Below are 11,896 nucleotides of genomic sequence, written 5' to 3' on the forward strand. Positions count from 1 at the left end.
CGACAAATATGTAGTGAGGACCAGCCAACAAGAGTGTACAGGTCACAGTGGTGTGTAGTGTATGGGGCTTTGGAGACAAAACGGATGGCACTGTGATAGACTACATACAATTTGCTGAGTAGAGTGTTGGAGGCTATTTTGTAAATGACATCGCCGAAGTCAAGGATCAGTAGGATAGTCAGTTTTACGAGGGCATGTTTGGCAGCTTGAGTGAAGGAGGCTTTGTTGCGAAATAGGAAGCCAATTCTAGATTTAACTTTGGATTGGAGATTCTTAATGTGAGTCTGGAAGGAGAGTTTACAGTCTAACCAGACACCTAGGTATTTGTAGTTGTCCACATACTCTAGGTCAGACCCGCCGAGAGTAGTGATTCTAGTCGGGTGGGCGGGTGCCAGCAGCGTTCGATTGAAGAGCATGCATTTAGTTTTACTAGTGTTTAAGAGCAGTTGGAGGCTACTGAAGGAGTGTTGTATGGCATTGAAGCTCGTTTGGAGGTTTGTTAACACAGTGTCCAATGAAGGGCCAGATGTATACAAAATGGTGTCGTCTGCGTAGAGGTGGATCTGAGAGTCACCAGCAGCAAGAGCGACATCATTGATATACACGGAGAAAAGAGTCGGCCCAAGAATTGAACCCTGTGGCACCCCCATAGAGACTGCCATAGGTCCAGACAACAGACCCTCCGATTTGACACATTGAACTCTATCTGAGAAGTAGTTGGTGAACCAGGCGAGGCAGTCATTTGAGAAACCAAGGCTATTTAGTCTGCCAATAAGAATGCGGTGGTTGACAGAGTTGAAAGCCTTGGCCAGGTCGATGAAGATGGCTGCACAGTACTGTCTATTATCGATCGCGGTTATAACATCGTTTAGGACCTTGAGCGTGGCTAAAGTGCACCCATGACCAGCTCGGAAACCGGATTGCATAGCGGAGAAGGTACGGTGGGAATCGAAATGGTCGGTGATCTGTTTGTTAACTTGACTTTCAAAAACTTTCGAAAGGCAGGGCAGGATGGATATAGGTCTGTAACAGTTTGGATCTAGAGTGTCACCCCCTTTGAAGAGGGGGATGACCGCGGCAGCTTTCCAATCTCTGGGGATCTCAGACGCCTTTACGAAAGAGAGGTTGAACAGGCTAGTAATAGGGATTGCGACAATTTCGGCGGCTAGTTTTAGAAAGAAAAGGTCCAGATTGTCTAGCCCAGATGATTTGTAGGGGTCAAGATTTTGCAGCTCTTTCAGAACATCAGCTGTCTGAATTTGTGTGAAGGAAAAGCGGGGGGGGCATGGGCAAGTTGCAGCGGAGGGTGCAGAGCTAGTGCCCGGGGTAGTGGTAGCCAGGTGGAAAGCATGGCCAGCCGTAGCAAAATGCTTGTTGAAATTCTCGATTATTGTAGATTTATCGGTGGTGATAGTGTTTCCTAGCCTCAGTGCAGTGGGCAGCTGGGAGGAAGTGCTCTTATTCTCCATGGACTTTACAGTGTCCCAAAACTTTTTGGAGTTAGTGCAACAGGATGCAAATTTCTGTTTGAAAAAGTTAGCCTTTGCTTTCCTAACTGCCTGTGTATATTGGTTCCTAACTTCCCTGAAAAGTTGCTTATCGCGGGGGCTATTTGATGCTAATGCAGTACGCCACAGGATGTTTTTGTGCTGGTCAAGGGCAGTCAAGTCTGAGGAGAACCAGGGGCTAGATCTGTTCTTAGTTCTGTATTTTTTGAATGGGGCATGTTTATTTAAGATTGAGAGGAAATTACTTTTAAAGAACAACCAGGCATCCTCTACTGACGGAATGAGATTTATGTCATGAGCCCTCTCACTCCACCGGGTTACCACCTTAATTTGTTTCCACTATCTTCCACTCTGCTCACCACTCTCTCTCTACTCAGCCTAACTAGCTCCACCTGTCCCTGCTCTGCTCGGCTCTACTTACTCTGCCAGCTGCGCTGCATTACCCACTAACCTCTCCCAGTATTTAAAGCCCTGTCTTTCAGCTCTCCTTTGTCAGATCGTCTGCAAAAGCTCACACCCGGAACCTGTTTGCTCGCGCTTCTGGCTCACCCTTGTTTTGTGACCCCGGACCTGCCTGATTCTTGGATACTCTTCTGCCCCAGGAAAACCAGACCTGCTTTCTGCCATTACGACTCCTGACTACTCTTCGATCCCGGTAACTCTGACCAGCCTTCTGCCTTGCTACAACGTATTTGGATTTCCCTTGAACTGTACTTCTGCCTTGTTTCATCCGCCCCGTTGTGTCTGTGTTTCCTCCCCCCCAGGACTTCTGGACCACCAACCACCGGCGTCATCGGACGCATCGCTGCCACTGGGGGGGGGGCACAGACCCAGCACATTGGACGGAATCCCTGTTATTCCCAGTAACCCCTGGAGCCTTCACTCACTCCCTACTTCCCTTTTCCCTTAAGTTTTAATAAACTTTCTGGTGTGACGCAATTGTGGTCCTCTTGTCGTCTGTCTGAACCGTGACAGTACGATCTGACCATCATGGACTCAGCGCACACTTCCCCCGACATGGAAACCGACGAACCTGAGCAACCCACCGCCATGCTACGCCTGGAACACACTGAGAGAGAGCTAGGCCGCATGAGCGGCGACATCACCTCTCTGCTTCAGGTCGGCCACCAACAGCATCAGCAGTTCCAGCAGCACCAGCAGCAGTTCCAGCAGCAGCAACAACAACTCGCCATGATCATCCAACTCCTCACCAACCTTACCCCAGCCACTCCGCCCACCGGCCCGTTTCCAGGCAGTCTGCCCACCAGCCCTGCCTCCGAGTTACCTGCCCCGGTCGTTGCAGCCGCTGCTCCGGAACCCAAGATTGGAAACCCCGAGCGGTTCAACGGCGATTCTACCCAGGTCCGGCCATTCCTGACTAGCTGCCGACTTCAGTTCTCCTTGCAGCCAAGGACCTTCGCCACGGAGGGGGCTAAAGTCGGGTATGCCATCACTCACCTGACGGGCCGAGCTCGACTCTGGGGAACAGCAGAGTTCGAACGTCAAACCCCCGCATGTGCAACCTTCGACCTGTTTGCTGAGGAGATGCTGAAGGTGTTTGACCTGGATTCACCAACCGCAGAGGCGTCTCGTGAACTGTTCAGTATTCGACAAGGCAGACGTACAGTCGCAGACCATTCCATCGACTTCCGAACCCTGGCAAGACGAAGTTCTTGGAACACACCATCGTTGGTGGACGCGTTCTTCCATAGCTTGGCTGACTATATCAAGGACGAGTTGGTCTCCCATGAACTGCCTTCCACTCTTGATGAAGCCATCGCACTGACTGTCCGGATCGACAGAAGGATACAGACCCGTCGTCGTGAGAGGGGGCGCCAAGGTCCACCAACTACCGGCATTCGGAGAGATTCGACTGGGCTCCTGTCATCTACTGCCACTCACCCAAGTCAGCTTGATCAGTCTGAGCCTATGGAGATTGGGCGAGCCTCTCTCACTCCTGCAGAGCGCCAGCGCCGCTTCACCTCAAACCTCTGCCTCTATTGTGGAGGTGATGGACATCGTGTGGTAACCTGCCCTTTAAAAGCCGAAGCTCACCGGGCATAGGGGGAGTCCGGTTGAGCTCAATGACCATCCAGTCCTCCGACCGCAAACCCCTGCTGCAAGTTCACCTCCGCCTCTCTGACTCAACTCACACCCTGGCTGCTCTGGTGGATTCTGGCGCCGAAGCCAACATAATGGACATCAAGCTGGCACGCCAACTGGGACTGGAGAACCTCCGTTTGACACCTCCTATTCCTGCCCGGGCACTGGACGGACACTTACTCGGATCGGTCACTCATGTCACGGCCCCGGTCTTGATGGGTCTGTCCGGAAACCATCAAGAAACTATCCAGTTTCACCTGCTCCCCTCTCCAGGCCAACCCCTCATCCTGGGTTACCCATGGCTCCGCCGGCACAACCCTCAGCTCGACTGGGTGACCGGGGTGATCAGGGAGTGGGGAGAGGACTGCCACCGAACCTGCCTGCTTGCTGCCGCACTACCCCCTCGGCCAGTACCTACTAACTCCGCTCCTGACCTCTCCAATGTCCCAGAATGCTACCATGGTCTCAGAGAAGTGTTTAACAAGGCAAGAGCCACATCTCTGCCCCCTCACCGACCGTACGACTGTGCCATCGACCTCCTCCCTGGAACAGCCCCTCCAAAGGGCCGTCTTTATTCGTTGTCTGCTCCTGAAAGAAAGTCCATGGAGGACTACATCAATGACTCTCTGTCCGCAGGATTAATCCGTTCATCTTCATCTCCGGCTGGTGCTGGCTTCTTCTTTGTGGGGAAGAGGGACGGATCTCTTCGCCCCTGCATCGACTACAGGGGACTCAACGACATCACAGTGAAAAACCGTTACCCTCTGCCTCTGCTCACCTCTGCTTTTGAGTTGCTCCAGGGAGCCACTGTTTTTACCAAGTTGGATCTCAGAAACGCTTACCACCTAGTGCGGATCCGGGAGGGAGATGAATGGAAGACCGCATTCAATACACCAACAGGCCACTACGAGTATCTGGTTATGCCTTTTGGCCTCACCAATGCTCCTGCTGTGTTCCAGGCTCTAGTGAATGATGTACTGCGGGACATGTTAAACAAGTTTGTCTTCGTTTACCTGGATGACATCTTAATCTACTCCAGAAACCTGTCTGAACACACCCGCCATGTCCAGCAAGTCCTTCATCGTCTTCTGGAGAATTCCCTCTACGCCAAGGCAGAGAAATGTGAGTTTCACGTCAAGACAGTGGCCTTCCTGGGGTACATAGTGGCAGAGGGAAGTATCCAAATGGATCCTGCCAAAGTATCAGCAGTCACTTCATGGCCAGTTCCGGAGAACAGAAAGAAGCTGCAACAGTTTCTGGGGTTTGCTAACTTCTATAGAAAGTTTATCCGGAACTACAGTACCGTTGCTGCCCCTCTCACTGCTCTAACCAGCACCAAGCAACCCTTCACCTGGACCCCAGCAGCCGACAAGGCCTTCAGTACCCTCAAGGTAAGGTTCACCTCCGCTCCCATCCTCCAGATGCCTGATGTGGACCGGCAATTCATTGTGGAGGTGGACGCCTCGGATGTGGGAGTTGGTGCTGTGATTTCTCAGTGGGCTGCGGAGGATAGGAAGCTCCATCCCTGTGCCTTTTTCTCACGTCGGTTGTCCCCCTCTGAGTGCAATTACGACATAGGGAACCGAGAGCTGCTGGCTGTGAAGCTTGCCTTGGAGGAGTGGCGTCACTGGCTGGAGGGGTCCACCATTCCATTTCTCGTTTGGACCGATCATAAGAACTTGGAGTACATCCGCACGGCCAAACGGTTGAACTCCAGGCAGTCCCGCTGGGCCCTGTTCTTCACCAGGTTTAATTTCACTCTGTCATACCGGCCTGGATCACGCAACACCAAGCCAGACGCCCTCTCCCGTCAATTCCAGAAGGATGACAACCCCTCCAAGGATCCTGTGTCGATTCTGCCAAGTCCCTGCATCGTAGCAGCTCTGACCTGGGCTGTTGAGGAACAGGTGCTGGAAGCTCTCCGTAACCAGCCAGGTCCCAGCACTTGCCCAGCTGACCGCCTTTTTGTCCCCGAAAACCTGAGGTCCCAGGTCGTTCAGTGGGGACATGACTCCCGCCTAGCTTGTCACCCTGGCTCCACCCGCACTTACAACCTGCTCGCCCAGAGGTTCTGGTGGCCCTCTCTGAGAAAGGATGTACGGGAATTCGTCCAAGCCTGCCCCATCTGCAACCAACACAAGTCGTCCTGCCAGCCCCCAGCCGGATTGCTGCAGCCCCTGCCTGTGCCCAGACGTCCCTGGTCTCACATCGCCCTTGACTTTGTCACGGGGCTGCCCCCTTCAAGTGGCATGACCGTCATTCTCACCATAGTTGACCGATTCAGCAAGATGGCACACTTCATTCCCCTCCCCAAGCTCCCAACCGCCAAGGAGACCGCCCAGGTGGTCCTGGAACACGTCTTCCGGATCCACGGACTGCCAAAGGATGTAGTTTCTGACCGTGGTCCACAATTCTCCTCCGCTTTTTGGAAGGAGTTCTGTCACCTGCTGGGAGCCACAGTCAGTCTGACTTCCGGATTCCATCCCCAATCCAATGGGCAGTCAGAGCGGGCAAATCAGGAGCTCGAGAAGGCACTGCGATGCATGACTTCACGCAACCCCCACTCCTGGTCGCAGCAATTGACATGGGTGGAGTACGCACACAATTCTCTGACCTGCTCTGCCATCGGTATGTCCCCTTTCCAATGTGTTTATGGATACCAGCCTCCTCTATTTGCCAGCCAGGAAGGGGAGGTTACTTGCCCATCTGCACTTGCTTTTGCCCGTCGATGTCGCCGCACCTGGTCACAAGCCCGAGCCACACTCCTCAGATCCGTTGCCAGCTACACTACCGGGGCCAACCGTCGGAGAATCCCTGCTCCCACCTACCATGTTGGTCAAAGGGTGTGGTTGTCGTCAAAGAACCTGCCACTCAGGGTGGAGTCGCAAAAGCTGGCACCTCGGTTCATTGGCCCATTCCCTATCATAAGAGTGATTAGCCCAACTGCTGTCCGGCTCCAACTGCCTAATTCCATGAGGGTGCACCCCACTTTCCATGTGTCTAAGATTAAGCCCATTCATGAGAGTCCGCTGGTCCCTGCTGCGCCTTGTCCTCCTCCTCCACAGCTCGTCGATGGTGGTCTGGTTTACACCGTCCGCCGCCTGCTTCGGTCCAGACGGAGGGGTAGGGGTCTCCAGTACCTCATTGACTGGGAGGGCTATGGACCTGAGGAAAGGACCTGGGTGCCAGCTAGTCGGATTGTGGATAGGACTCTCATCACCGCCTTCCACCAACGGCATCCTGATCAACCTGCAATCCGTAGGGGCCGCCCCAGAGGGATCCCTAACCGTCCTGCCCGCTCGGCTTCCTGTCCTGTGCCTGATCCTGTCTCGGGACCTGTCCCATCTCCCGACCACGGCCCTCCGGCTTCCTCCGAGGATGAGGACGTTCGCTCGGACCGTTCGGAGGAGTTCTAGCCCTCCTCCGGCTCCCCTCCTCCCGCCCGGCGTGGTGTTGCTCTTGGGACTTCTGGGGCCGTCCCTTGGGGGGGGGGTTCTGTCATGAGCCCTCTCACTCCACCGGGTTACCACCTTAATTTGTTTCCACTATCTTCCACTCTGCTCACCACTCTCTCTCTACTCAGCCTAACTAGCTCCACCTGTCCCTGCTCTGCTCGGCTCTACTTACTCTGCCAGCTGCGCTGCATTACCCACTAACCTCTCCCAGTATTTAAAGCCCTGTCTTTCAGCTCTCCTTTGTCAGATCGTCTGCAAAAGCTCACACCCGGAACCTGTTTGCTCGCGCTTCTGGCTCACCCTTGTTTTGTGACCCCGGACCTGCCTGATTCTTGGATACTCTTCTGCCCCAGGAAAACCAGACCTGCTTTCTGCCATTACGACTCCTGACTACTCTTCGATCCCGGTAACTCTGACCAGCCTTCTGCCTTGCTACAACGTATTTGGATTTCCCTTGAACTGTACTTCTGCCTTGTTTCATCCGCCCCGTTGTGTCTGTGTTTCCTCCCCCCCAGGACTTCTGGACCACCAACCACCGGCGTCATCGGACGCATCGCTGCCACTGGGGGGGGGGCACAGACCCAGCACATTGGACGGAATCCCTGTTATTCCCAGTAACCCCTGGAGCCTTCACTCACTCCCTACTTCCCTTTTCCCTTAAGTTTTAATAAACTTTCTGGTGTGACGCAATTGTGGTCCTCTTGTCGTCTGTCTGAACCGTGACAATTTATATCCATCCAGGATACCTGGGCCAGGTCAATTATGAAGGCCTGCTCGCTAAAGTGTTTTAGGGAGCGTTTGACAGTGACAGTGACAGATGAGGGGTGGTCGTTTGACCGCGGACCCATTACGGACGCAGGCAATAAGGCAGTGATCGCTGAGATCCTGGTTGAAGACAGCGGAGGTGTATTTAGAGGGTAAGTTAGTCAGGATGATATCGATGAGGGTACCCATGTTTACGGATTTAGGGTTGTACCTGGTAGGTTCGTTGATAATTTGTGTGAGATTGAGGGCATCTAGTTTGGATTGTAGGATGGCTGGGGTGTTAAGCATATCCCAATTTAGGTCACCAAGCAGTACGAACTCTGAGGATAAATGGGGGGCAATCAATTCACATATGGTGTCCAGGGCACAGCTGGGGGCTGAGGGGGGTCTGTAGCAAGCGGCAACATTGAGAGACTTATTTCTGGAAAGGTGGATTTTTAGAAGTAGAAGCTCAAACTGTTTGGGCTCAGACCTGGATAGTATGATAGAGCTCTGCAGGCTCTCTCTACAGTAGATTGCAACTCCACCCCCTTTGGCAGTTCTATCTTGACGGAAAATGTTATAGTTGGGGATGGAAATTTCAGAATTTTTGGTGGCCTTCCTAAGCCAGGATTCAGACACTGCTAGAACATCAGGGTTGGCGGAGTGTGCTAACGCAGTGAATAACTCAAACTTAGAAAGTAGACTTCTGATATTAACATGCAGAAAACCAAGGCTTTTACGGTTACAGAAGTCAACAAATGATAGTTCCTGGGGAGTAGGAGTGATACTGGGGGCTGCAGGGCCTGGGTTAGCCTCTACATCACCAGAGGAACAGAGGAGGAGTAGAATAAGGATAGCTGAGTAAACCAGGCCTCCCCTCCCCAGTCACCTCCCCTTTCAATAGCTGAGTAAACCAGGCCTCCCCTCCCCAGTCACCTCCCCTTTCAATAGTTGAGTAAACCAGGCCTCCCCTCCCCAGTCACCTCCCCTTTCATTAGCTGAGTAAACCAGGCCTCCCCTCCCCAGTCACCTCCCCTTTCATTAGCTGAGTAAACTAGGCCTCCCCTCCCCAGTCACCTCCCCTTTCAATAGCTGAGTAAACCAGGCCTCCCCTCCCCAGTCACCTCCCCTTTCAATAGCTGAGTAAACCAGGCCTCCCCACCAGACCTCCCCTCCCCAGTCATCTCCCCAGTCACCTCCCCTTTCATTAGCTGAGTAAACCAGGCCTCCCCCACCAGACCTCCCCTCCCCAGTCATCTCCCCAGTCACCTCCCCTTTCAATAGCTGAGTAAACCAGGCCTCCCCTCCCCAGTCACCTCCCCTTTCAATAGCTGAGTAAACCAGGCCTCCCCTCCCCAGTCACCTCCCCTTTCATTAGCTGAGTAAACCAGGCCTCCCCCACCAGACCTCCCCTCCCCAGTCATCTCCCAGTCACCTCCCCTTTCAATAGCTGAGTAAACCAGGCCTCCCCTCCCCAGTCACCTCCCCTTTCAATAGCTGAGTAAACCAGGCCTCCCCTCCCCAGTCACCTCCCCTTTCATTAGCTGAGTAAACCAGGCCTCCCCACCAGACCTCCCCTCCCCAGTCACCTCCCCAGTCACCTCCCCTTTCATTAGCTGAGTAAACCAGGCCTCCCCCACCAGACCTCCCCTCCCCAGTCACCTCCCCTTTCATTAGCTGAGTAAACCAGGCCTCCCCTCCCCAGTCTCCCCCACCAGACCTCCCCTCCCCAGTCATCTCCCCAGTCACCTCCCCTTTCATTAGCTGAGTAAACCAGGCCTCCCCCACCAGACCTCCCCTCCCCAGTCACCTCCCCAGTCACCTCCCCTTTCAATAGCTGAGTAAACCAGGCCTCCCCTCCCCAGTCTCCCCCACCAGACCTCCCCTCCCCAGTCATCTCCCCAGTCACCTCCCCTTTCATTAGCTGAGTAAACCAGGCCTCCCCCACCAGACCTCCCCTCCCCAGTCACCTCCCCAGTCACCTACCCTTTCAATAGCTGAGTAAACCAGGCCTCCCCTCCCCAGTCTCCCCCACCAGACCTCCCCTCCCCAGTCATCTCCCCAGTCACCTCCCCTTTCATTAGCTGAGTAAACCAGCCCCCCCCCACCAGACCTCCCCTCCCCAGTCACCTCCCCTTTCATTAGCTGAGTAAACCAGGCCTCCCCTCCCCAGTCATCTCCCCAGTCACTCAATTAGTGGGCTTTACTACAGTATATTACAGACAAGGGGGTGACGTGGGTGCACCCCGAATTACACCCTAGTCTCTAAATAGTGCGCTACTTTTGACCAGAGCCCTCAAAAGTAGTGCACTATATAGGGAATAGGGTGCCATTTTGGAAGCAGACATTGTATTAGACAGGAGTGAAAGAGTACTCTATATATTATACACAGAGGAAAGACAGTATATTACAGGAGAGAGAGTACTCTACTGGTCTCAGAGGGCCAATAAGGCCCCAGTTCTGCTGCCATCAGACCCTTTCTCACTCAGTTCACCTCCATTGTCCTTTAGTGAGAGGATGGAGAGGCTGCATTACTGAATATGAAGGAAAGACTGAGAGCAGACACTCTGGTTTGGGAGGAGAGGGTTTAAACTTTAAGAATGGCAGTGGATATACAACCAGCAGAAGCCATTCCTAACTAGTGTTATTACCTGACATAGGTAGTGTTATTACCTGACATAGGTAGTGTTATTACCTTATTTTTTTGTCATTGGGAATCGAACCCACAACCCTGGCGTTGCAAACGCCATGCTCTACCAACTGAGCTACATCCGTGCCGGCCATTCCCTCCCCTACCCTGGACGACGCTGGGCCAATTGTGCCGCCACATGGGTCTCCCAGTCGCGGCCGGCTACGACAGAGCCTGGATTCGAACCAGGATGTCTAGTGGCACAGCTAGCACTGCGATGCAGTGCCTTAGACCACTGCGCCACTCATTATCTGACATATGTAGTGTTATTACCTGACATAGGCGTCCAGGGTGCTCTTGCCGACCAGCTGGTCCCCAGTGAGGTAGGTATTGTGAGAAGAAGAGATGAAGTAGTGACAAAGAGGCTGGTCCATATCCTGGTACACAGACGTGTGTATCTGGTCAAACACTCTGCAGTCTTTAGACTCCATGTATCTGTAGAATCCCTCGAACGTCATGGTCCTGTTCTCTTTAGCTGCCAGGGATACACAGAGGTTGGGTTAAAAGCCATCAACAACAAACAAACAAACGCATCACTCAGTCGGATGTGCTACTTTACTTGCGTGAGTAGCTCAGTTGGTAGAGCATGGCGTTTGCAACGCCAGGGTTGTGGGTTCGATTCCCACGTGGGGGGGGCCAGTATGAAAAATGTATGCACTCACTAACTGCAAGTCGCTCTGGATAAGAGCGTCTGCTAAATGACTAAAATGTTTTTTTTTTTAACGAGAGAAGGGAGTATTTCACAATTGAGAAAGAGTCTTGGTGTGCTTGTCTACTGATGAGCTTGACTTTCTTTGTATTAGTCGATGTCTCATCTTGTCAGTCTGAGGCCTCTATGCCTGAGCAGAGCATGTTGTCGCAGGGTGGCATTTCCATTGTGCTGTTTGTATAGCGGCAGGAGATGCTAAAAAAAGACTTGTGTCCGTTCTAATTTAAAACAAGCCGTGTCATCACGTGACTCAGCTGAGGCTAACAAATGCCTGGAGGGGTACAGTCATACATAACTACTGTACTGTAACCATACAAGGAAGTGAACAAGGAAACCTAATTAATTGTGCATCATGATAGGACAGAACAGTACCAAGTCCTGCCCCCCTGCCCCTTCACTCACCTGTCTCCTCAATCTCGTATCTGTCAATCAAGCCCTCCGCTGTCTCCTGATTGGCTGCTGCCTCCATCTGCTCCATGTGTAGGAACCTGAGGAGGGCGGAGGCGGCCAGAGTATTCCCTCCGGAGGAGGAGGAGTAGCATTGGTAGATGTTCTGGATCTCTGACCTTCTGGAGGTGAGGGCTTTGCTCTTCTTCATTCTCCCCCAGTAGGCAGAGCCCTCAGGCCCCGTGACCCAGGTCTCACCCTGGCCCCTGTGGAAACTTTATTGTGTTTTAATCCTCAA

General features: G+C 53.1%; 1 protein-coding gene across 1 annotated transcript in view; it reads right to left on the reverse strand.

Moving 5' to 3' along the window:
• Window positions 1-11,809, reverse strand: part of LOC311123481 (1-phosphatidylinositol 4,5-bisphosphate phosphodiesterase zeta-1-like) — a gene marked incomplete at both ends in the record, with an annotated part of 49,681 nt that extends 37,872 nt beyond the window's left edge. Inside the window, 2 exons of the mRNA XM_084197743.1 lie at window positions 10,776-10,977; window positions 11,614-11,809. Of these exons, the coding sequence (XP_084053869.1) occupies window positions 10,776-10,977; window positions 11,614-11,809 (398 nt within the window). The remainder of the gene's footprint in view (window positions 1-10,775; window positions 10,978-11,613) is intronic.
• Window positions 11,810-11,896: the final 87 nt, after the last annotated feature.

This window comes from Coregonus lavaretus (genome assembly GCF_964263955.1).
Source record: "Coregonus lavaretus genome assembly, contig: HAP1_SCAFFOLD_882, whole genome shotgun sequence".
Lineage (NCBI taxonomy): Eukaryota > Metazoa > Chordata > Actinopteri > Salmoniformes > Salmonidae > Coregonus > Coregonus lavaretus.